This window comes from Rhamphochromis sp. 'chilingali' (assembly GCF_963969265.1).
Source record: "Rhamphochromis sp. 'chilingali' genome assembly, chromosome: 1".
Classification (NCBI taxonomy): Eukaryota; Metazoa; Chordata; class Actinopteri; order Cichliformes; family Cichlidae; genus Rhamphochromis; species Rhamphochromis sp. 'chilingali'.
Window position 1 is genome coordinate 37,734,295 of NC_137929.1, and position 27,389 is coordinate 37,761,683.

Sequence of the window (27,389 nt, forward strand, 5' to 3'; positions counted from 1 at the left end):
TCATCCAGTTTCTATATTAATGAAAGTGTATACTTTACCATTTTCAGTGTTTTCACATCTTCTGACTGTCTCATAGACAGAACGAACATCTGCAGGTCAGAGAAAATCAGTCACCTCATGTCTGTGACACTAATTTAAACACAAATATTCTTGCAAATAACATTTATATGAAAAGCTGCAGCAGATGTAATAAGTACAGTCTTGTTGCAAATAGGATCAGAATATTTGAAACTATGTGAAAAACTAACCATGAAGAAGAAAGGAGTACGGTTGCTGCTGACCATCCTGATTGAGCGTCTGCTCATTAGCAGTACCTTATTAAAAATGTAGGGGAAAAAAGACATTTGAACCTCATGATGCATTTGTGTCTTTGAATGATAAAGAGTTTGTAGTAAGTAAAGGAAAAGGTCTCACTGTTGGTCATTCTGCAGCGATACAACAAGAGCAGGAGAATAATAATGAGAGAGACTCCACAAACCAGTCCAACAATCAACCACACAGGAGACGAAGAGCTGTCAGCTCCTGACACAGTTACAATAAACAATAATTAATTATTGATAAATTATAATTATATAAATAAATACTTTTATGAAATGGAGCCAGGTGACTGCGAGACTTAAATCAGACAATCTAATGTTCATTCTCAGTCATCAGACGTGTTTAGAAAACTCCATCACATGTTTTGATCCTGCTCACCTTTAACTGACATCCAGCTCTGTGCTGACTCTCTTCCTGAGTACTGACACTTGTAGAAACCTTCATCAGACTTTGACACTGCAGAGATCTTCAGCTCCCCTCGGGGATCATTTTCAATAAGTTTGTCATTGTGATAGAAAAACACATTGGAAAGTATTTTTTGTGTTCTCAAACTGCAGCTCAGACTAACAGAAGCTCCCTCAGTCACAGGATGAACAGGACTCACCAGGATAGGACCATCACCATCATCTGTGACACAATCACACACAATTGTTTCAGTCACATCAGCTGGTGCACACTTTTAGAAAAAGCTGACAAACAATAATAAGAACAGATTGTACAAATGCTTTTCATCATGAAGATCTGATCTTGGATATTTAAAAACTACGGTATGTGTCATATTTGTTTTACCACATAATTACTCCACATACAGCAAAGCTGGGACAAATGTTCATGTGACATCTAAATGATTCAGATCCATGAAGTAAATGTATAATAACATACTCTGTACAGTGATGTTGACTGCACTGCTGAACTCTCCTGATCCAGACTCACACCAGTACACTGCAGTATCTGACTTTGATGTGTTGATGTCACATGTGGATCCAGTCATTCTCCTACAGTCAGAGTACAGTCGGCCGTCCTCAGAGAACTTCCTCACTCTCCACTCAGGGAAGTTTCCCTCACAGGTCAGTGAGACAGAGTCAGAGGTGAAGTGTTGCACTCTGTCAGGACTCACTGTGAGAGACGCTGCTGAATGAACATCTGGAAACAACATGCAGTGAAGAGACAAAGCTCACAGATGTTAGGATTAAAATATGAAACAGATATTGATGAGCTCAGTCTTGTTGAAAACATCTTGAATAAAAGTTACAACATAATCTCACTTCATTGAAAGGACAGAGAGAATCAAACTGACCTGCAGACCAGACAAACTTTGGTTGACTGTGATCAGTGTGATACTCTGGGTCTCCTCTTCCAGCTCTGCACACATATCCTGCTGTGTGTGTCTGTCCATGAATGATGTAGGAGTCCTGTGCAGTCCCACTGCCATCAGGTAGCAGCTCATAACTGGAGGATTTCTCTGATAGATCAGGAACAGCTTTATACCAGTAGAAGCTCCATCCTGCAGACGGATGTTCAACCTCACAGTTCAGAGTTACCGAGGCTCCAGGACTCAGCCATGATGAAGACACAGTGAGGACAGGACGGGGTTCATCTGTTCAACAAAGATTTTCTCTCAATGTTTCGTCTCTTAACTCTGAATTCAATGTCACTAAAATGTTGACTCACAAATATTTATGATGAACTTTAAGAGTGAGACTATCTAAACATGTCAAATATCTCAACATGTACTAATAAAAACACATTTTTATTCTAGAACATAAATTTGAATGAATCCAACAAATTTAAAGACCTGGGTGGAAAAAAGTGATTCATGTTCTAAAACCTCAATGGTGAAGCTCATTTGACCAACAATATAATATGTTATAAATTCTGTGATTACCTAGTTCAAATGCTGTAATTAATTTGAAGCATAACTGAGTTTATTGATCAGTGATCAAAATGTATTGGGGTTTTTTGTATTTATATTTTTTATGTATCAAATTTGTGTCAAAATAATCTGGATGAAAGATCTTACATGATACAGTGAGTGTGATGATATCACTCCACTCTGAGAAGAAATAGTCCCTCCTGCCCCGGCAGCTGTATCCTCCACTGTCAGACTCAGTAGCTCTGATGATTCTGTATTCATTGGATGTTGGAGGTGTGTTTAACTTGGCTGCTCTCCATTCATACGTCCACTGAGCTCCTTCACCTCCCTGAATCTCACATCTGACAGTGACTGTCTCACCGCTGTATATCTGAGTCCAGGATGGCTGCAGGGTCACAGTGGGCTTACTGGGAACTGTTCACAGAAAAATATCCAGTTAGAGACAAATAGAAACATAAAAACTCTGCTGTTTATAACATGAAAGCAAAGTGAGAAAAAAATAGCGGATTCACAGACAAACAGTTTAAAGACTGAACAACAAAACAAAGTCATAACATTTCATAGCTTTCAAACTGTAACACAACATTTTTAGTAAAACGTACAAGTATTTACTTGTACAGTTATCATATTTTGTTGATATTCCTGAGTTGTATTGATATCCATTTCACAAAGACGTCAAAATCAGTGTGGTAAAAAAAAAAACAAATATAAAACTTTTGATTGTTAAAGTTTTTTGTCTTCAATCTAGAAAAACACAAAGAAAGCCTGCAGCCACTGGCATAGGAATATCCTGTTGCTAATGTATTTTTTATAGTTGATAGTAAAAAAAATTATTTATAAAGATCCAATAAATTGATGAAAGGCTTGTAATGATTTTTTTCTCTGAGAACCAGATGGGCTCTTTCAGAGTGCACACTTTGTCACAATGAAACTGAAGTTCTTCTATTTTCTCATTTCCACCTCTCCAAGTCAGAAAAGAAACCGAAGAACAGCAGAGATCACATAACTTGATCTGTCTCAGTCTGGTAGAAATAAAATAATTAATCTCACAAGTTTCTATAACTGTGACGTCACTGCTGTCCTCTGTGTAGTAAACTGGATCTCCTCTCCCTCCTCTGCAGTGGTACAGACCTCCTTGTGAGACACTAATAACTCTGTTTGCTTCATTTCCTCTCATGAGCTGAGCTTTAGAAGAGACTGAATCACGTCTGAACCAGTCAAACTTCCAGCCAGCAGAGCCCTCCACAGAGCAGCTCAGTGTCACACTGCCCCCTGCTGGTATGACTGAACTTTGTGCTGTCAGTGTGGCTCTGGGTTTACTTGCTGTTGAAGTTACAGGAAAAAGTTAAACAGATTGTTACTTGATTAAAGAAGAAAAATGTTACAGTAATGAAAAAAATCACTAGATAATATAGTTACTAGAATCAAATATGAAACAATTATCCTGCAAATAATGAATACAGACTATTTGCCAACTGGAAAAATAAATACATAAAAAATTAAAATGAATAGGCCAGCGTCCAATAAAATGAGGCTATATTGTAGTCTGCAGTTCATTAAAGTCATTAGGTGAAAAACATAATGTGTTTGTTGGTTGTGACTAGGGCTGGGTATCCTCACTGATTTCTAGAATCGATTCGATTCAATTCGATTTAAATCTGGGAAATTTTGCCTCAGACAGTCAGAAATATTATAATTCAGATCAGTACATTTACATATATTTGTATCTATAAAAAGGAAGCTGACACTTTCCAGACTTTATCAAAGGTGTGAGCATCACAGCAGATGCCTTTGTGTCAAAGTAGCTGAAGATAAAACACAGAAAAACATGAAGGTGATTTTATAAAAATATTCTGCAGTAGATCACAAACGAAAGAAAACCATTAATCAACTTATGAACATTACCTCTGAAGTTACAGCGGTTTTATTAGAGACACAGCTAAGCGTTTTGCATTTTGTATAATTTTAAAAAGTTTACATTTGTTCAGAAGCCTGTTGAACGGCAGAAATTAGGTTTTCTTTTCGGAAGTAAGTAAAAGGGGAATAAAAACATCGGCCGACGGCGCTGTAAATAACGGTAGACTTGTGCATAACAAACAAGCGAATAATGCAGAAAACAGATTTCGTGGATAGACGGGAAACTGTTCTTGAAGTACACTGAGAAAGAGAGAGAGAGAGCTGTGCATGAAGTGTGATTTTATTGTGGTGGAAGCAAAACAGCAAAAGTCAGAGGGAGTCCATGACGACGTGAAGCTTAGTTTGGATCTTCTTTTGCTGCTGGTTCGGTCAGTTTTATTTTTATTGTTTGGAGAGAGATAAAACTAACAGCTTTAGAATCAGCGCAAAAAGGGCGTAAACACAAAGCGCGGACCCGCCGAAACATCAGAATCAGCGAGCTGTCGGCTTTCAGCCCCGACCGTGTCCGTGCCGTCGGGTGAGAAAGGCGACATCTCACTGATTCTGATCCGCGGGTCCCGCTGTGTGTTTACGTCTTTGTGCAGAAGCCGTGTACCTGCTCTCATTTACTGTTTTAAATGTTTGGTGGTTGTCAAAATTTTGTGACGTTTCACCTGAGATTCTGGAATTTTGGGCAAAATACATTTATATAAAAAAATCGATTCAGGATTTTAATGAATCGATATCACGTTATCCAGGCCAGAATCGATTTTAATCGATGAATCGATTATTAAAACCCACCCCTAGTTGTGACATCAGACTCTTTGACTAAAACCTGAAACCTGTGAGGATTTAAAAAAACAGATAATATGAATGAAAGATCTTCAACTTACTTGAAACTGTCAGTGTGACTGAATCACTCCACTCTGTTGTTTTATGCTGTGAACTTTTCATTCTGACCTTACAGCGATAGTTTCCACTGTTGGATGATGAAGCAGATCTAATCCTGTATTCATTTTGATTTGGAGCTTTTATCCTGCTGTTTGTTTCCCACTCATAATCCCACTCAGTGTCTCCTCCATGGATCTCACATCTGACAGTGATCGTCTCTCCTCTGTATATCTCAGACCAGTTTGGATGCAGAGTCACAACAGGCCTGTTTGAGGCTGTTACTGTTCAAGAAAGTACAATAAAAACACATGAATGTCAAAAGGTTCAGTTACCGTTAGATGTAGTGCTTTGTGGGAAGTTACATTTAAACTCACCAGTTGTGTCAATCCAGACTAACTGGCTCCACTCTGTGTAGTAAGCTTCTCTTTCTCCTATGCACCTGTAGAGTCCTCCCTGTGAGACTCTGATTTGCTTATTTGATAGAAAAACTCCATCCTGTGGACTCAGAGGTTCACCAGAATCATCTCTGTACCAGTAGTATTTCCATCCAGATGATGATGATGGGCTCACAGAGCAGGTCAGGGTCACACTGCCCCCTACTGGAACAGCTGTGTTATCAGCTCTCAGTTTGGCCTTTGGTTTATCTGCAGTTCAGTTTAGAATGAGAACATAAAAGTAAATGGCTGAAATGTAATCTGCTCTATTTTCCATTTCAATGACTGTATAACAAGCAAACCTTTTGACATTTTTACTGAGCATCACAAAGGAGGGCTAAACTTTTGAAGTATTTTCACTTATTTAGCTAAAACTGATAATATAGATGAAGGTCCAACTTACTTAACACAGTCAGTGTGATGGTATCACTCCACTCAGTTAAGAAATAGTCCCTTCGGCCCCGGCAGCTGTATCCTCCACTGTCAGACTCAGTAACTCTGATGATTCTGTATTCATTGGATGTTGGAAGTATGTTTGACTGGCCTCGTCTCCATTCATACGTCCACTGAGCTCCTTCACCTCCCTGAATCTCACATCTGACAGTGACTGTCTCACCGCTGTATATCTGAGTCCAGGATGGCTGCAGGGTCACAGTGGGCTTACTGGGAACTGTTCACATAAGAATATCCAATTAGGAGACAGCCTACAAATTTTACTGTTTATAACATGAAAGTAAAGTGACTGGAACAGCTGATTCACAGACATGTCGCTTTATGCAATAATCTTTAAAACACAACTTAAATATTAATTTCAGGATTTATTTAGATTTATTTAGAGCTTCAACTGTTTGACCCGAGTAAGTAAAATATTTTGAAAAGCAAGTTAAATCAGTCGTAGCTCCCTGCAGGCTGATTGTTACTATAAAAGAAAAATGCTATTTACAAGTTTTAATGTTTCCCAGGTCTGACTTGTTTCTGATCTTTTTCAGGTTGAATTCTTTGTTTGTTCGTGTTTCTAGTTTTGTTTATTATTCTTCATTCTTTCTTGAGCATTTTTGGAACTTTTAGTTCTTTTTTACACTTTAGTGTTGGAGTTTAATTTGTTCCCTCCCATTGTGTTTCCTGTCTCACCCTCCTGTGTCAATTTCGTGTCTGTTTCACTGTTTAGTGATTAATTATCACTTCCTGTTTTATTTTGGTAGTGGTGCCACTGGCGTGTGTGTGTGTGTGTGTGTGTGTGTGTGTGTGTGTGTGTGTGTGTGTGTGTGTGTGTGTGTGTGTGTGTGTGTGTGTGTGTGTGTGTGTGTGTGTTCTTTTGGATTTTTAATCAGCCAAAATAAAAGTTTGACTTTTTCTTATTGAGTCTGTCTCAGAGTCTGCATTTAGGTTCTCATCTTTCAACACATGACGGGATGAAGAAGTTTGATGTTTTATTTTCTGTACAGCATTAAATTGTAAATGATTAAATAAAATAATTCTTCATTATGGAGAAAAGATCACGTCATTTACTTTTTTCACATTTACTATTGTTTCAAAATGAATTTCCTCACCAGTTTCATGAATAATGACCGGGTCACTGTCTTTAACACGTCCTCTGCAGGTGTAGAAGCCGGCTTCAGAGGTCACAAGTACTCTGTCTGATTCACCAGCTACTGCGGTCTTCTTAGAGTTTTTAGAGGTTTGTCTGAACCAGTCATATTCTAAGTCAGCAAAGTGGTTCACATCACAGGTCAGTGTCACACTGCCCCCTGCTGGCATGATTTCGGTGTTTGCTGTCACAGTAGCCTTCACTTTCTCTCCTGTAATTCAAAGATCAAAAGTATAAAATTGCTGCTCTGAATGTTTGATGCAAACTTAAATAATGTGAATCATTCAATTCAACACACTGAAGCTCTACAGAGACTTTGGAGTGACGTGTTAGACAGCTTCTAATCAAAGGGGTATGAAGGTAACAAACTCTATGCTGAGCTCAGAGCAGCATATTTCATATTGGTGTTTCCTTTAATCTTTCATTTGTCATCTATGTGTACAGGGACAGAGATTAATAATAACTGATTATTTAATTATTATTAAATTATTGAACAGGGAGCAGGAGAAATATACCCTCCTTTTGGTAAATACAAGTAAAGAGCAACACATATGGTATAAATGGTAAGAAGAAACAATTTCTCACCTGCAGCATTTCCACGGAGGATTGTGCAGAGCACTAAAACAATGAATTAAATTACATCAGATATTAGACAACTGACAATCAGAAGGTGCAAAACAATCTTTGATCTCACAGAAGAAGTTATAAATTCCAGACACAGCAAGAAATCTTACTGGATCTGAAAAAAGCATTTCACACAATTAACCATGAAATATTAGTACTCATAAATACATTGGATTGGGACACTTCTTTTTTTGAACATTTGTTTTATTTGCTGATGACACACATATCTTGTACCCGGTTGTAAATTGCAGAAACCTTTGAACCAGATCACTTCAGAAATTAACAAAATAAAACATTGTTTGATTCATCCATCTTCCACAGGGCTGAACCATTGGGGCAGGAACCTAAGCAGAGGCTATCTAATTTGACGTTTTAAGAATACACTGTATATAGATAAAATGTAATTGTTACCAGTGAGAAACATTTTCCTTCATCACTGCCATTCAAACAGTAAAGGTGTGTATTGTACTCACAGAATAACCCCAGCAAACAGAGCAAAGAGTGCCCCATCCTCACGTCCAGCCCTGCACGCTGATCTGCATCTAATCTCAAAGTGTTCGACTTTGCATTGATAATAAATGCAGAACAAAGAGAAGCTGCACTTAATGTAGATAAGACCAGAGTTTATATTCAGCTCCTCCTTCTATCACCTCTCTGTGCTTCCTTCCTTGTACACCAACCTCAAATAGCTCCTGTAGCTTTGACCACAGCAGCTGCTTGACGTGTTCACATTTCCTGTCCACTGCAAACATTTACCTTGTTGCCCCCCTCCGAAAAACCATTAATTTGTAAATTAGTTGAAAAATAAATTTTTAAATAATTAAAAACAGCCAAATGTAACAAATGCAATACAACTTTAAAGTCATATAGGGTATTTAAAATGTAATATTTTCTTTTAAACAAATCATTCAGAATGACTGAATCAGTAATGACTGATTGATCCTGCAGGTGTACTTCAAATAAGTTTTAGTTCTTCACAGATCTTCTCGTCTCTATTTCAGTGGTAAAGCTTTTCTAATTTATCAGAGCTTATAGGCATCTGATTTTCTCCTTTGGAGTCTGTATTCTCTTTAAACACTTTTTAATTAATTTGTTTTTCCTTTTGATTGTTTATCAGAGGAATTATGTTGAAATTCTTCTTTCAGTCTGCATAAAAACATGTTTATGCATTTTATTTGAGTCAGGCTCCTCTGACCTCAGACTAGATGTGTGAATGTTCTCACCCTGTGGTGCAATTATAGTTTTAAGTCTGGCCCCAGAAAAAGGAAATGACTCACTGTGCAGTTGAACTGAAGGTAAAGACCTGTATGTTTCACAAACTCAAATATGAAAGAGATTATTAAAATTTTCTTTTGTCGTACTTCCTGACTTCAGTGCTTATGTGGGAAATGACAGTGTGGCCTGGACAGATGTGATTGGGACACATTAGGCTAAAGGTTGAGGCTTCATTGTGTACTTTTACTGTCAGATCTCCAACCATGTGTTCTGGACTCTCTGGTAAAGACAGAACACTTCAGCCTGGCGTGGTCTTAAAGATTACTAAGTGGTCACTTATCCCATGTAAACTAACACCCATTTGGAACAATCCAGATATTTATCAGAAAACAAATACAATGAAAAAGTAAGTTCTTCACGGATTAAAAACAATCTAGAACATGCTATAGAAGATGGCATGTTCTAGGAACTGCAGGAATGTCTTAAAGACATAAAGACCTGGATGGCTGCTAACTTTCTGCTTCTTAATTCAGATAAAACTGAGGTTATTGTACTCGGCCCTGAAAATCTTAGAAATATGGTATCTAACCAGATTCTTACTCTGGATGGCATTACCTTGGCCTCCAGTAACGCTGTGAGGAACTTTGGAGTCATTTTTGACCAGGACATGTCCTTCAACGCACAACAAATATGTAAGACTGCTTTCTTCCATTTGCGCAACATCTCTAAAATTAGAAATATCCTGTCTCAGAGTGACGCTGAAAAACTAGTTCATGCATTTATTACTTCCAGGCTGGACTACTGTAATTCATTATTATCAGGATGTCCAAAAAACTCACTGAAAAGCCTTCAGCTAATCCAAAATGCTGCAGCAAGAGTCCTGACAGGGACTAGAAAGAGAGAGCATATTTCTCCTGTTTTGGCTTCCCTTCATTGGCTTCCTGTTAAATCCAGAATTGAATTCAAAATCCTGCTCCTCACATACAAGGTCTTAAATAATCAGGCCCCATCTTATCTCAATGACCTTGTAGTACCATATCACCCTATTAGAGCACTTCGCCCTCGCTCTGCAGGCCTACTTGTTGTTCCTAGAGTATTTAAAAGTAGAATGGGAGGCAGAGCCTTCAGTTTTCAGGCCCCTCTTCTGTGGAAACAGCTTCCAGTTTGGATTCGGGAGACAGACACTATCTCTACTTTTAAGATTAGGCTTAAAACTTTCCTTTTTGCTAAAGCATATAGTTAGGGCTGGACCAGGTGACCCTGAATCCTCCCTTAGTTATGCTGCAATAGATGTAGGCTGCCGGGGGATTCCCATGATGCATTGAGTTTTTCCTTTCCAGTCACCTTTCTCACTCACTATGTATTAACAGACCTCTCTGCATTGAATCATATCTGTTATTAACCTCTGTCTCTCTTCCACAGCATGTCTTTATCCTGTCTTCCTTCTCTCACCCCAACCGGTCGCAGCAGATGGCCGCCCCTCCCTGAGCCTGGTTCTGCCGGAGGTTTCTTCCTGTTAAAAGGGAGTTTTTCCTTCCCACTGTCGCCAAAGTGCTTGCTCATAGGGGGTCATGTGATTGTTGGGTTTTTCTCTGTATCTATGAAGCGCCTTGAGGCAACTTTTGTTGTGATTTGGCGCTATATAAATAAAATTGAATTGAATTGAAATGGAAAGGTTATTTAATTTGAAGAACTTAGGACTCATCTGCACACTCCAGTCTATTCAGCCTAAGGGAAGCATGTTTGGTCCTAACATGGAACCCTGTGGAACTCCATATTTATCCTCACCGTGTAAAGAGTACTCTCCATTTACAAGAACAAATTGGAGTCTATTAAACGATTCCACCATCCACTGACATCAAAAGAGAATCATCTGTAATTTAAAAGGCACATTGATGATTTAGAGGAAGTAAATACTGAAGTTAACTCACAAAGATCAATTAGAGAAAAAGAGTCTAAATAAATATCAATGGTACTGAAAGCAGCTGTAGATAATGTTACATCTGTGAGATGATTATGAGTATTTTTTTTTTCTCAGAAAGTTTTATTTGTGAAGAAGTTCACAAGTCATTACTAGTTAACCTTAAAGGAATGGTTGGCTCAACAGAGCTCTTCTGACTTTTTGTCATTCTGGCTACAGTGCTGAAGAGAAACTTAGGGTTGTTCTTATTTTTTTTTTTTTTCAATCAGTGTTGAATAATAAGATTGTGGAATGCACGCCACACACATACACAGTTTGATGCTGAGAGATGTCACGTTTATTTCTGACTTTTATGCAACAGTTCACAGTCTAATCAGCACCGGTATCAGCTTTTCCAAGCACCCCTTCTCTCCTGTCACTAAAAAGGGAAAAGAGAACTGTTATCAGTCCAAGCATCACCAGCTGTGTTCTCACGGCACCGCTGCGTTGAGCTCACTGCACCACTACTGCCCTGCAGCTGAGCCAGGGACCGCACCTCTGGAACATAGATGTTCTAACTTTCCAGAGTGCTTTCTTATAGAATAATAAAGAATTTCTCCAGAATAAATGTTGATCTTCTAAATTTCTGACACGCCATTCCCTCTCCAGCGTACAAGTTATCTGCTTTAAGGTACGTGTTTGAGTATTATACTAGGGAGTTAAGTACTTCTGATTTGAAGCTCTGTTTTTCAGGGGACCTACAGGATTCAGAGCTGTGCGTAGTGACCATGTAACACTAGATAATCGACTGCTGTGTGAGTAGAGTTTTGGTAGCTGTTCTGGACTGTATCAGCATATGGTACTGAAGAAGGTAACAGGGAAGTAAATCCTGCTCCAATCAGGCCCCATCTTATCTTAATGACCTTGTAGTACCATATCACCCTATTAGAGCACTTCGCTCTCGCTCTGCAGGCCTACTTGTTGTTCCTAGAGTATTTAAAAGTAGAATGGGAGGGAGAGCCTTCAGTTTTCAGGCCCCTCTTCTGTGGAAACAGCTTCCAGTTTGGATTCGGGAGACAGACACTATCTCTACTTTTAAGATTAGGCTTAAAACTTTCCTCTTTTGCTAAAGCATATAGTTAGGGCTGGACCAGGTGACCCTGAATCCTCCCTTAGTTATGCTGCAATAGATGTAGGCTGCCGGGGGATTCCCATGATCCATTGAGTTTTTCCTTTCCAGTCACCTTTCTCACTCACTATGTATTAATAGACCTCTCTGCATTGAATCATATCTGTTATTAACCTCTGTCTCTCTTCCACAGCATGTCTTTCATCCTGTTTTCCTTCTCTCACCCCAACCGGTCGTAGCAGATGGCTGCCCCTCCCTGAGCCTGGTTCTGCCGGAGGTTTCTTCCTGTTAAAAGGGAGTTTTTCCTTCCCACTGTCGCCAAAGTGCTTGCTCATAGGGGGTCATATGATTTTGGGGTTTTTTTCTCTGTGTGTATTATTGTAGGGTGTACCTTACAAGACCTCTGTAATTTGCTTTAAGTTTCTCAAGATTCTGGATGTTGTGGCTGACAGACCTACACAACATTATGTGGGCATCGGGCACCATTATGACCACTTGCCTAATATTGGGTTGGTTCCTCTTTTGCAGCCAAAACAGCCCTAATATATCAAGGCATAAACTCCACTGGACCTCTGAAGGTGTGCTGTGGTTTCTGAAAACAAGATGTAATCAACAGATCCTTTAAGTCCTGTAACCTGGAATTTGGAGGCCAAGTCAAGTTTTCTTCTCTAATATATTCCACCCACTAGGAGGTGCCATGATGAATAGTTATTCAGTGTTATTTACACAGCTGATTGGTATATAGTGCACACATATTTCAGTATAAGTACATATTTTGAAAATATAAATGGTATGAATGAATAGGAATATGTTAAAATAATGTAGAGGAGGAAGCCTTTAATAGTCAGTTTGACGGGGCCTGCAGAAGTTAGGTTAGGTGGCCTGAATGCCTCATCAGACATTACACCTTTGGTTCTATACATCTTTCATTGTCCTTATCTGGTCTTTAAGTCTAACGTTATTTACCGTTTCTGGGTCCAAACTCCACTTCAGGTCCCAAAGTCAACCCAACACTGGAAAATCTGTCCATTCTATCAGCTATCAGGGCTAAACTGCAAGGCATCACACATGTAGCTTCAATTGTTCTTCCTTGTTTTAGTTCTGAAGGCTGATGAAAGAAAAACATATGAGATCATTGTTATTTTAAAGTGCTGAGATGGTACAGATAAGCCCTAGTGCTCTAATCACTATCTGCTGTTGTTTCACTGATTAGTTTCACTGATTAGTTTTTATTAAACCAACTTAGGTGCAAACTCAGGTGTGACTTACAGATTCATTACATTATCATATTAATGTACTTCTAACTTAAATTATGTTTATGCTACATCATTGTGACGTTGGTTACATCTCTTCCACCAAAAAAACAACCACGATGTCGTTTTTGTCCTTTTCAAATACAAATTCAAAATGAGAGTTCACTGTCTTGAAGGCTGTTATCACTGCCCTGCCATAATGCTAGCTGAGCTACACTGGCACAGCCTTTGACCAGCTGGTTGGACTCTACAAATTGACATTATCATCACAGGCAAAAAAAACATTTCTGTAACACGCAGACAAACAGATGCATTAGTATCAATAAAACATAAATGATTTAATGTTTTATCTGTCAAACATGCTTGAACATTTATAGCATTTCCATGCAGAGGCTCTTAAAGGAAGCTTATTTTCAGCATGACAAATAAGCTTTTCAAACCACAGGCTACATTTCCTCTTTTCTACGTGGCCCAGTTAGAAATCATGAGATCTCTCAGTGATAAAAATGAGCCTGCTGGAGAATAGATGATGAACACAACCAGAAGAACAAAGATATTATTCTGTATTGTCATCTTTGTACTTTGATATTTTACTATTACTTGAATAAAACATAATCACTGTATTTCTTTGCAGGTCTATATTTTTCTAAAATAGCCTCCTGTGAAGCACAACAGATTAAAAAAAATAATTTTTAGCGTGAATCTTTTTAGTAAAGTGACCTACTACCGATCATTCCCCACCAATCAGTTTTACCTCTAAATTAGCTTTATTTGCATTTATTTATTAATTTATATGTAGACTTCATCAGATAGGTGCATCAGACACACAAAGAATGTGGGTAAAGAGGACGAAAGATTTGATGACATCAGATGAAATGAGCACTTCACTCATGAGAAGAGGCTGAGGGAAAGTTTAAAAACAGCCAACACTTGTGTCTTTTTCTGAAACAGCAAAGATCCTGCACAACATTTGCTTAACTGTATCCAACACACATGACACACACATTTTTAAAGGGGTAGGTTGAGGTACTAAAGAAAAACAGTGATGCATTTTTTTTTTTTTTTAAATGAGCTCATTAATTCAGCGCTCTCATAGTGTACAAAACTCAGCCTTAAGGCTGAAGGACAGGTCTCTGTACAGCACTGTCAAAGCCAACCTTAGGAGTGGCATCAAAAGCCCCTGTTCCTTTAGTACCTACTCGGATCAAATCTCCACAGCTTGGACTGTCCAGTTTTTCATTACAATCAGGTACTACCGAATGTGCATAGCCTTTGTCATACTAATGCATCATAGCATCCCATGATGTAATTAGTATGTGACATGAATGCTACAACAAAGGTTGATGTCGAGGCAAGGATATAGCTGCTGCTCTGTCTGTAGTGTTTTGTCAGACTCGGGGGCCACAGTGCTGTTTTTTTTGTCATAATTTCCCTCTTTGCCAGGTTTCAGAAATGGTGCTTTTGATTTTTGTGAATGAAACACTTTCATCACTCATCCAGTGATGCCACTGAATAGCCAATCGGTGGCATGTAATCTGAGGACATCACATTTTAAGTACCTGCTCAGATAGCTTGGAACCCCAGCTGAAAAGGGATAAATAGGCCAAGGAAGCCTACAGGGGTGCATATTGACTCACTATGCACAAATCAGCATTACACAAAAGTACAGACTGGACCTCCCCAGTAAAAAAGCTGCTTAGCATAACGTCAGAGCAGTTGTCACTTCCCATTATGTCGATCGCTTTAGTTCATTTTGGAGGGTTGTAAGCTGTTTTAAATGACATGAGTGCCTTTAAATGATGCTTTTTCGGTGGATTCATGCGCAACACTGAACAGCTGAAACATGTACTCTCAGTCTGACACACAACAACACACTTTATTTATATCACACTTTTATTAACAGAGTTACAAAGTGCTTTACAGAAAGAATTTATATATATTAAACATCAAGTAAAATGGTTAAAAACATAAAAACAGATCTACAGTACATTAAATTCCATTAAAATTATTATATAATGGTAGTGAAACAAGCAAAACACACTGCGCGATCCTTTCTGAAGGAAATATAAACTCAGGCTATCAGGATCATTGCTTTGAATTCAAAATATTCTCCTTTTCACTCAAAGTGACTTTGAGTTTTTAAGAGACTTTAAAGAGGAAAAAAAGAAAAGAAAAACAGCTAAAGAGCTGCTGTTAAGATTTTAGAGCTGAGGCTGAACTTGTATTGACATATTGTAGTAAGAGGTCTCCTCTGGGTCACCACGTTGCCCTGTTGAGGTGATCAAATGAAAGCATTTCAAAACAAACACCATCTGTTTTGTCCACAAATGCCTTTATTATCAGTGAGAATAATTGCCAATGTATATTTTGCAGACCGTTGTGGGAACAGTTTACCCTGCCCGGTATAGGGCTACCGGGGTCCCGCCCTCGAGCCAGGCCCGGGGAGGGTGCACGAGGGCGAGCATCTGGTGACCCGGCCGGGCACAGCCCGAAAAAGGGACAAGGGCCCATCTTCCCACAGGCCAACTACCTACAGGGGGCACAGTAGGGGTCGGGTGCAATGTGAGCCGGGCGGCGATCATGAGCGGAGGTCGTGGCGGACCGATCCCCGGCTACGAAGAGTGGCAATTAGGACATGGAATGTCACCTCTCTGGTGGGGAAGGAGCCTGAGTTAGTGTGTGAGGTTGAGAGGTATCGGCTAGATAAAGTCAGGCTTACCTCAACGCATGGCTTGGGCCCTGGAACAAGCCTCCTGGAGAGGGGCTGGACTCTGTCTCAGTCTGGAGTTGCCCCTGGCGAGAGGCGGCAGGCTTGGGTGGGTATCTTGGTATCCCCACGGATTGCTGCTGGTATGTTGGGGTTTCTCCCAGTGGACAAGAGGGTTTGCTCCCTTCGCCTTCGGGTCAGGGAACAGGTCCTGACCGTCATCTGTGCTTATGCGCCGAGTGGCGGTTCAGAGTACCCAGCCTGTTGTCCTACTGGGAGACTTCAATGCTCATGTGGGCAATGACAGTGAGACCTGGAGGGGCGTAACTGGGAGGAACAGCCTCCCGCATCTGAACCCGAGCGGTGTTTTGTTATTGGACTTCTGTGCAAACCACAGTTTGGTTATAACGAACACCATGTTCGAACATAAGTGCACGTGGCACCAGGACTCTCTAGGCCACAGGTCGATGATTGATTTTGTAATCGTATCACCAGACCTGAGACCATATGTTTATTTGGGTAAAGAGAGGGGCTGAGCTGTCATAACCACCTAGTGGTGAGTTGGATCAGGTGGCAGGGGAGGACGCTGGACAAACCTGGCGTGCCCAAACGTACAGTGAGGGTGTGCTGGGAACGCCTAGCAGAGGCCCCGGTCCGCGAGATCTTCAACGCACACCTCCGGCAGAGATTCAACAGCATTCCGAGGGAGACTGGGGACATTGAGTCCAAATGGACCACGTTCAGCACCTCTATTGCGGAAGCTGCCGCAACGTAGTTGGTGCCTGTCGTGGTGGTAATCCCTGTCCAAATGGTGGACACAAGAGGTGAGGGGAGCCACCAAGCTAAAGTCCTACCGGGCTTGGTTAGACTGTGGTACTCCGGAGGCAGCTGATAGGTACCGACAGGCCAAGCGGAACACGGTGCGGGCGGTGGCTGAAGCAAAAACTTGGGTGTGGGAGGAGTTCGGAGAGGCCATGGAAAAAGACTTTTGGACTGCCTCGAAGAGATTCTGGCAAACCGTCAGGCGACTCAGGAGGCGGTCCTCTACCTGCACTGTGTATAGTGCAGGTGGAGTGCTGCTGACTTCGACTAAAAAAATTGTCAGACGGTGGAAGGAATACTTCGAGGACCTCCTCAATCCCACTGGCACGTCCTCCGAGGAGGAAGCACAGTCTGGGGGCAAAGGGGATGACCCGCCAATCTCTGGGGGCGAGGTCACTGAGGCAGTTAAACAACTGCTTGGTGGCAGAGCCTCCGGGGTGGACAAGGTCTGCCCCGAGTTCCTGAAGGCTCTGGATGTTGTAGGGCTGTCTTGGTAGACACGCCTCTACAATGTTGCCCTCAAGGATACTTGAAGGTGCATGGGAGTTTGCCCAACCAGTCTACATGTGTTTTGTGGACTTGGAGAAAGCATTCAACCATGCCCTTCAGGGGGTCCTGTGGGGGGTGCTCCGGGAGTATGGGGTGTCTGGCCCATTGCTATGGGCCATTCAGTCCTTATACAACCGTTGCAAGAGCTTGGTCCGCATAGCCGGCAATAAGGCGGACTCGTTCCTGGTGGGTGATGGGCACCGCCAGGGCTGCCCTTTGTCACCGATTCTGTTCATAATTTTTATAGATAGAATTTCTAGGCATAGCCAAGTGGCAGAAGGCTTTAACTTGGGTGGTCTCAGGATCTCATCTCTGCTTTTTGCAGATGATGTGGTTTTGTTGGCTTCTTCGTGTGATGGCCTCCAGCTCGCCTTGGAACGGTTCACAGCCGAGTGTGAAGCGGTGGGAATGACAATCAGCACCTCCAAATCTGAGGCCATGGTCCTCAGCCAGAAAAGGGTGGAGTGCCCACTCCAGGTCGGGGACGAGTTCCTGCCCCTAGTGGAGGAGTTAAAGTATCTCGCCGCTGCACCTCCACATCGAAAGGATCCAGTTCAGGTGGTTTGGGCATCTGACAAGGATGCCTCCTGGGTGAGGTTTTCCGGGCATGTCCAACTGGGAGGAGGCCCAGGACATGCTCCTCCACATTGAAGGGAGCCAGTTCAGGTGGTTCGGGCATCTGACAAGGATGCCTCCTGGGTGAGGTTTTCTGGGCATGTCCCACTGGGAGGAGGCCTAGGACACGCTGGAGAGATTATATCTCTCGGCTGGCCTCGGAACACCTTGGTGTTCGCCCGAACAAGGTGGCTGGAGAGAGGGAGGTCTGGGCTTCTCTGTTTGGGCTGCTGCCCCCGCGACCCGACCACGGATAAGCGGAAGAAATTGGATGGATGGATACAATTTGTATTTCAAATCTCACATTTTGTACACTCACTTTTCTTGTTAATGACTTTGAGCTGAATCACTGATGTGACATTGGTGTAATCCCCTTCTGCTGGACCTGAAATAATAATTTTAATCACTTTCATGTTAAACACAGCTATTGTATAATCATCCAGCTTGTATACTTTACCATTTTCAGTGTTTCCACATCTTCTGACTGCCTCATAGAGAGAACGAACACCTGCAGGTCAGAGAAAATCAGTCACCTCATGTCTGTGATACTAATTTAAACACAAATATTCTTGCAAATAACATTTATATTAAAAGCTGCAGACGGTGGAATAAGTACAGTCTTGTTGCAAATAGCGTCACAATATTTGAAACTACGTGAAAAACTAACCATGAAGAAGAGAGGAGGATGGTTGCTGCTGACCATCCTGATTGAGCGTCTGCTCATTAGCAGTACCTTATTAAAAATGTAGGGGAAAAAAGACATTTGAACCTCATGATGCATTTGTGTCTTTGAATGATAAAGAGTTTGTAGTAAGTAAAGGAAAATGTCTCACTGTTGGTCATTCTGCAGCGATACAACAAGAGCAGGAGAATAATAATGAGAGAGACTCCACAAACCAGTCCAACAATCAACCACACAGGAGACGAAGAGCTGTCAGCTCCTGACACAGTTACAATAAACAATAATTAATTATTGATAAATTATAATTATATAAATAAATACTTTTATGAAATGGAGCCAGGTGACTGCGAGACTTAAATCAGACAATCTAATGTTCATTCTCAGTCATCAGACGTGTTTAGAAAACTCCATCAAATGTTTTGATCCTGCTCACCTTTAACTGACATCCAGCTCTGTGCTGACTCTCTTCCTGAGTACTGACACTTGTAGAAGCCTTCATCAGACTTTGACACTGCAGAGATCTTCAGCTCCCCTCGGGTATCATTTTCAATAAGTTTGTCATTGTGATAGAAAAACACATTGGAAAGTATTTTTTGTGTTCTCAAACTGCAGCTCAGACTAACAGAAGCTCCCTCAGTCACAGGATGAACAGGACTCACCAGGATTGGACCATTACCATCATCTGTGAAACAATCACACATATTGTTCCAGTCACATCAGCTGGTGCACACTTTGAGAAAAAGCTGACAAACAATAATAAGAACAGATTGTACAAATGCTTTTCATCATGAAGATCTGATCTTGGATATTTAAAAACTACGGTATGTGTCATATTTGTTTTACCACATAATTACTCCACATACAGCAAAGCTGGGACAAATGTTCATTTGATGTCTGAATCATTCAGATCCATGAAGTAAATGTATAATAACATACTCTGTACAGTGATGTTGACTGCACTGCTGAACTCTCCTGATCCAGACTCACACCAGTACACTGCAGTATCTGACTTTGATGTGTTGATGTCACATGTGGATCCAGTCATTCTCCTACAGTCAGAGTACAGTCGGCCGTCCTCAGAGAACTTCCTCACTCTCCACTCAGTGAAGTTTCCCTCACAGGTCAGTGAGACAGAGTCAGAGGTGAAGTGTTGCACTCTGTCAGGACTCACTGTGAGAGACGCTGCTGAATGAACATCTGGAAACAACATGCAGTGAAGAGACAAAGCTCACAGATGTTAGCATTCAAAATATCACAGTAAAAGTACTACTTTATCTTCTGAAGATCAGTGAAAATATTTTAATTAAGGTATTTGGTCAGTCAATCAGTGTTTACACATTAAAAAATCTCATAGTTGTTAAAGCAACAATAACTTTATACATACAATAATACAACATTAAATGAAGTCACTTGCACTGAACCATCTGGGTCTCTCAGTAATAATCTCGGGCATCATTAGAAGCTACTTGAAGTTTTTGTAAACCTACTTTCCTGTAGTTTATCCACAGTGTGCAGTACACAGAGGTGTACAGTATGCGCTACACAAATCTTCACACTATCCGAATGCACTAAATCTGTGTAAGAGAGTGTTTGCTTGTGTTTACATCATTCAGCCAACAAATGTCTTCATCATCATGTGATCTGTAATAAGATGTCCAACATATACATATGTAAATGGACTGATTCTTATATAGCGCTTTTCGACTCTCATGGAGTACTCAAAGCGCTCTATACAACATACCTCATTCACCCAATCACACCCATTCTCACAAGCACTTTATCTATACATAGTGTTTTCTAAGTACATTCACACTCCGATGGATGCATTGGAGAGCAAGTTGGGGTTAGTATCTTGCCCAAAGATACTTGACATGCAGACTGGAGGAGCCAGGGATCGAACCACCAACCTTCCAATCAGTAGGTGTCCAGCTCTACCTCCTGAGCTACAGCCACCCTGTGACATTATTACAGATCAAAGATTACAAACTGACCTGCAGACCAGACAAACTTTGGTCGACTGTGATCAGTGTGATACTCTGGGTCTCCTCTTCCAGCTCTGCACACATATCCTGCTGTGTGTGTCTGTCCATGAATGATGTAGGAGTCCTGTGCAGTCCCACTGCCATCAGGTAGCAGCTCATAACTGGAGGATTTCTCTGATAGATCAGGAACAGCTTTATACCAGTAGAAGCTCCATCCTGCAGACGGATGTTCAACCTCACAGTTCAGAGTTACCGAGGCTCCAGGACTCAGCCATGATGGAGACACAGTGAGGACAGGATCTGTTCAACAAAGATTTTCTCTCAATGTTTCGTCTCTTAACTCTGAATTCAATGTCACAAAAAATATTGACTCACAATTGGAGATTGAGTATCAGAATTTCAGGAGTGGGACCACGCTTCCAAACAGGCTCCTTCCGGCTCTCATCTATATAGGTTCCCCCAGTTCCACAAGCGGTTCATTCTCATTTACGTTCCCCACACTCCCTCCCCTTTTCAATTCAACTCCTTTGCTTCTATTTAGTACATGGGGATCTGTCATGCCCGGGAAACGCCGGGACTAGCATTTATTCATTTGTTCGGCAACATAATACCCTATAAATTCTATGAATGCATAGTTCAAATGCTATAGTAAGACCATTTGAATTTTGAAGCATAATTTGAAGCAAAACAAATTTTTTTGATCAGTAATAAGAATGTAACCCAGTTAATTCTGTATCCGGTTGTTCAGTGATGACGCGACGAATCCTACTTCCGGGCCTAAAGTAGTCTGCGTGTCTAGTCTGGCTTTTGTGTTGTTAACATGTTTAATGTTTTGTATTTTCTTCTATTTAATCTCAAAAAGCTCCTAAAACAGTCAGTGATCACTGTTGACCTCCCTCGGCTTTTATTACCACTAATCATTTATTTAAGCTCAGTTTTTAAAACCTTAGGATGTAACAGCCCAGCCCATGCAGCAGTATATGAATGACTAACCTCGTATTGTGGATGGATTATCTCAGTTGTTCTCCTGGCTGAAGTTTGGTCCTTTTACAGCATCCTGCCATGCGATTACATTTGTTCCTTCACCGACAACACTCACGTTAACTTTTATCAGTGGAAAAAAAGTTAGCTTGTTTATATTATGCTAACATAGCTGTGTCGCTAGCGGTCACGTAGCACATCATTATATACCAGCTAGCCCAACTTCAGTAACCCTACAAACGTCACTGCTGTTTAGTTTTCTGTCTTCATTTATGTTGGAAGTGATAGCAGAGCTGTACGTTTTAATTTGTTTCCAAAACCCCGCAGTCAGGACATGCTATATTGTATTTAGATAGAAGCTAGCGAGCTAACTTCCTGCTAACTTCTAACTCCGTTAAATGTCATAAATTCCGTTTTCATGGATGCCTGGATGCTAAACTCAATTGTTACACCTGGTAGAGCAGAACGCTGATCATTTTATTAAAGATGAAGGACTTTAGACAGTTTTTCAACTCTCAGTAATGCCATAGTGATCGTTTGATATATGGACCTGCAGCAGAGTTTAGACCCAGACACGGCTAGTGACGTCAGACTGAACAATCGGATTTTTGTTTTTTTTTTTGGGGGGGGGGGGGGGGGTATTTTTATATTTTTATGATTTTTTATTTAAATGTATTATAACTATACTTTATTTTTATAAGAAGGATACGATTAGGACTGTACATCAAAACAAAGTCACAATATAATAATTCATAACTTTCAAACTGTAACTGTAAGTGTTTTAGTAAAATGTGCGGTATTTACTTTTACATAACAGTGTCCAAAAAAAGAAGGCCATATTGTCGATTGCAGTTCAGACTTCATTAAAGCCCCTTTTCCATTAGTACCTACTTGGATGTTAGTACATAACCACTAGGGGTGCAACGATACTCGTATCGATATTGAACCGTTCGATACAGTGCTTTCGTTTCAGTACCCATATGTATCGAACAATACAACATTATTTATTTATTTATTTTATTGATTCTTTTCTTCTGACGATGCTGTCTGTGTTGAGAGCTCAGTGGATCTGCATTCGACTACTCCGCCTAGGCTGCACTATCGAGTGCAGATCCACTGAGCGCAGCACAAACTAGCAAGACAGAAGTTAAGCTCGTTGCAACATGGCAACTGCCTCAATGCTACCCGAAACTGAACCTCCCCCACCCTCATTCAGATCTGGCGTTTGGAACTATCATGGTTTTCATGTGAAGCATGACCCTGATGGTAAGCACGTCATGGACAAAAGTAAAACAGTATGTCGGATGTGCCACGCAATGCTCAATTTGTGGGAATTAGTGCGTTAGTGCAGTTAGCTTGTTAACATGTTGACGCCGTCCAGCCCCATGCACGGGGCGATCAGTGGTAGCTTGTTAACGGAGATTTGACGCGTTATGGCGTTAATGTCGTTTTAACAAAATTAACGCTGACAGCACTAGTGGGAACACAACGAATATGACTGCACATTTACGTCGACAGCATCCTAGTGCAAAGACAAGTGGAAGCAGACAAAAACAACAAGCACGCATGCTGCAAACTTTACCCGAGTCATTTAGACAGCCGTTAGCACATGATTCTCCTTATGGGGACCTGATATGTTTAATATGCTGCTGAGAGTATAGCCCAGAAGAAGTGTATAGTATAGCTTTTATTTTGGAAAGAGCCATTTCTCTGTAATAAACTCTCTTTTCCAAAGATGAGTGATTTCTCGATCAGATAGGTTTTTTTTGTTGTTGTTGTTGTTTCAGCAACATTAAATTTAAAAACTGTACTTTTGAGTTAAAATATATATTTATAATTTTAATAAATGATAAATTAAAAAGGCATGAACCTTTTTTGTATCGAAAAAATATTGAACCGTGACACCAAAGTATCGAACCGAACCGTGAATTTTGTGTATCGTTGCACCCCTAATAGCCACGCAAGTTAGGTAGTACTAGATTGTAGTGGAAAACCAGTCGATCCGAGATGAGTCGTGGCAATCCATGGCAAGTCAATCTGAGAAGGTACAAATGGAAAAGGGGCTTAAGTGAAAAAGCAGTGTGTGTTGCTCATGACACCAGACTCTTTAAGCCAGACCTGAAACCTCTAAGATTAATTTCAAAAACAGATAACATGCTAAAAGAAATTGAAGCAACTGCATCATATGTTGGTGCAACAGCTAGTACTGCACATGTGCAATAAAAATAATAAAAAAATAAAGAAGAGCTGTCAATGGATTTAGCTTTTGATGAAACATCTCCAACTTACATGATACAGTCAGTGTGATGATATTACTCCACTGTGTTAAGAAATATCCCGTTCTGCCTCGGCAGCTGTATTCTCCACCATCAGACTCAGTAACTGTGATGATTCTGTATTCATTGGATGTTGGAGGTGTGTTTAACTTGTTTTGTCTCCATTCATACGTCCACTGAGCTCCTTCACCTCCCTGAATCTCACATCTGACAGTGACTGTCTCACCACTGTATATCTGAGGCCAGTTGTGTTGCAGGATCACAGTGGTCCTAATGGGAACTGTTCGCATAAGAATGATCCAGTTAGGAGACAAACAGAAACATAAAAACTCTGCCATTAATAACATAAGATTAGAGTGACTGCAAAACAGTTGATTCACAGACAAAATGTTTAAACATGAAAACAAAGTCACAACATTACAATTTCTGTAACTGTAACACAACATTTTTTGTAAAATGTACAAGTATATACTTTGTACATGCGAGGGACATCAGGCCCGCTATGTAGGGGTGTAGGAATGTACAAGTTAACGACTGAGAGATGGATCTGGGTCCATGACCCCCCCAGTGCAATTAACCCTGGCACCAACAACTATAAAAATGTCTTCACCTGTCTGGCTGATGCAGGTATGGAAGAGGGGCTCCAGGGTTCCAGTTCAAGAAACGGTGGCTGCCTAGAGCACACTGTGCTGTCAGACATTAACACAGCCTAGCACAATTTCCCTCTAATTGTCTATACCCAACCAGATAGTCAGGGTGCCCCTAACACAGAGTAACGTGGGTTATAAACATCAAACAGTTATTTTTTAAGAACGTGAAACTTTAATTTGTTCTGCTGGCCCCTTTAAATCTCGACCATCCATCAGTCACCATGGGCTCTGAAGATCATGACAGGCACGAAACAAAAATACAAAAAAAAAAAGACATCATGACAGTTAAAAGAAAAGACAGGTTCAATAAATTGGACAGGCGATGGTGTTCCCACTGTTGTAAAACCCTTGCTTATGCTAGCTCAGAGGAAGAGAGTTCCACAACCTGCTCTGTTTCCCTTACTCAGCCTTGCATGCTGTATAACAAGTAGGCCCTGAACACATGACCTCAGGGACCTGCTAGAGACATAGGGCTGTTACCACAAGGTTCCACAAGGTTTTAACAAATGTCGAAAGGGACCAAGAGCGTTCATGATCTGTCAGATATGGCTACAAAGCACAACGCAGTGGTCCCCGAGTCTGACGGAAAGCCACAGACCGAGCAGCAGGTATATTCTTGCCTCCATGTCCACCTTTCTTGTAGCATCCCTGTTGCAGCATGCTTGGACACGTTGCTATGACGACAACCACAACCAGGTTAGGGAGTACTAGATTTTTATGGAAAACCAGTCAATCCGAGTCGAGTTGTGGCGTTCCATGGTGAGTCGATCCGAGTAGGTACTAATGGAAAAGGGGCTTTTGTCTCTGGGTGACAGAGGTTATGAAAAGGCTGCGTGTTCACATACAGCTGAATGAAGTAGGGTGTTGTTCACTTTGTTCTCTGCGTCAGGTTTGTAGAATGTGCCCAAACTCAGGCCAGCAACGGGCAACACAAAGGTACGTTTTTAGATTTCGCCTGCCTTACCCAGACAGGACACTTGAGGCAATATATAGCAGACTCGACACGTTGCACACACGCGCCCATATATACAGTTAACATCTTTTATTGATATTCTTGTGTTGGAATAAGTCTGCTTTGCATAATATGAACTTGGAGGTTAACAAGCAAATCAGTGTGGGTAAACTGAACGTTAATGAGTTTAATAAAAATGAACATATAAAACTTTAGATTGTCAGTCTAGAAACATACATGAAGAGAGCCTGCAGCCATGTGAATATTATGCTGCTCATTTATTTTCTTAATAGTTGATGCTAAAATGATTCAAATAAACTGAAGGCTTGTAATGATTTTTTTCTCTGAGAACCACAAGGGCTCTTTCAGAGTGCACACTTTGTCACAATGACACTGAAGTTCTTCTATTTTCTCATTTCCACCTCTCCAAGTCGGAAAAAGAAACAGACAAACAGCAGAGATCACATAACTTGATCTGTCTCAGTTTGGCAGAAATAAAATAATTAAACTCACTGTTTTGCATAACTGTGTCGTCACTGCTGTCCTCTGTGTAGTAAACTGGATCTCCTCTCCCTCCTCTGCAGTGGTACAGACCTCCTTGTGAGACACTAATAACTCTGTTTGCTTCATTTCCTCTCATGAGCTGAGCTTTAGAAGAGACTGAATCACGTCTGAACCAGTCAAACTTCCAGCCAGCAGAGCCCTCCACAGAGCAGCTCAGTGTCACACTGCCCCCTGCTGGTATGATTGAACTTTGTGCTGTCAGTGTGGCTCTGGGTTTACTTGCTGTTGATGTTACAGGAAAAGAAAAACATTGTCACATGATTCAAGAAGAAAAGTGTTACAATAATGATCAAGCTTATAAAAACCTCACTAGATAATTTAGCTACTAGCACCAAATATGAAACAATTATCCTGCAAGTGATGAAGGAAAATTATTTGTCAAATGGTAAAAACTAAACAAATAAATAAATACAAAATTAAATAAAAGTCATCAGGTGAAAAGAATGAAGTGTGTGTTAGTTGTGACATCCATCTCTTTAACTAAAACCTGAAACCTCTGAGGATTTGATAAAACAGTTATTAAAAGATCTTCGACTCACTTGAAACTGTCAGTGTGACTGAATCACTCCACTCTGTTGTTTTATGCTGTGAACTTTTCATTCTGCCCTTACAGCGATAGTTTCCACTGTTGGATGATGAAGCAGATCTAATCCTGTATTCATTTTGATTTGGAGCTTTTATCCTGCTGTTTGTTTCCCACTCATAATCCCACTCAGTGTCTCCTCCATGGATCTCACATCTGACAGTGATCGTCTCTCCTCTGTATATCTCAGACCAGTTTGGATACAGAGTCACAACAGGTCTGATTGGGACTGTTAATGTTCAAGAAAGTACAATAAAAACACATTATTATGAAAAAGTTTAGCCATCATCTTATGTAGTGCTTTGTAGGAAGTAAAATTTAAATTTACCAATAGTGTCAATCCTGACGAACTGGCTATACTCTGAGTATCTTCTACTTTTCCCTCTGCACCAGTAAAGTCCTCCCTCTGAGACGCTGATTTGGTCATTTGACAGAAAAATTGCATCCTGTAGTCTCACAGGTACACCATACTTCTCTTTGTACCAGCAGTATTTCCATCCAGATGATGATGATGGGTTCACAGAACAGGTCAGGGTCACACTGCCCCCTACTGGAACAGCTGTGTTATCAGCTCTCAGTTTGGCCTTTGGTTTATCTGCAGTTCAGTTTAGAAAAAGAACATAAAAGTAAATGGCTGAATCCAGACAATTTAAAGAGGTCCTGTGCTGGCCCATGTGTGGATTACCTCTGCCAAACCTGATCCGGGCCACCAAAGGGCCGTCATTCTTTGCACCAGTCAATCAGAAGTGCCAGCTTGATGCTGGATCAGGGGAAGACCTGTTTTCTATGGGCCTGGGCCACATAAACCAAACCACAATTGGGCCAGATATGGCATGCCATCACATAGACCAGGGGTCGGCAACCTGCGGCTCCGGAGCCGCATGCGGCTCTTTAGTCCATGTAGT

General features: G+C 40.9%; 2 protein-coding genes across 2 annotated transcripts; both read right to left on the minus strand.

The window, feature by feature from the left end:
• LOC308407967 (contactin-5-like) lies at window positions 1–26,084 on the minus strand (the record flags this gene model as incomplete). The annotated part of the gene is made up of 7 exons (XM_080899967.1): window positions 25,851–26,084; window positions 5,816–6,082; window positions 5,418–5,622; window positions 3,242–3,336; window positions 415–534; window positions 249–314; window positions 1–89 (listed from the first exon to the last, which is right to left on the minus strand). The coding sequence occupies exons 1-7, from the start codon at window positions 25,975–25,977 to the stop codon at window positions 1–3; spliced, it is 969 nt and encodes a 322-aa protein (XP_080756093.1). The 5' UTR covers window positions 25,978–26,084.
• Window positions 26,085–26,247: 163 nt separating this feature from the next.
• On the minus strand, window positions 26,248–27,208 carry LOC308407974 (uncharacterized protein; the record flags this gene model as incomplete). Its single annotated transcript, XM_080899981.1, has 4 exons — window positions 26,248–26,252; window positions 26,441–26,713; window positions 26,813–27,079; window positions 27,181–27,208. The coding sequence occupies 4 exons, from the start codon at window positions 27,206–27,208 to the stop codon at window positions 26,248–26,250; spliced, it is 573 nt and encodes a 190-aa protein (XP_080756107.1).
• Window positions 27,209–27,389: the final 181 nt, after the last annotated feature.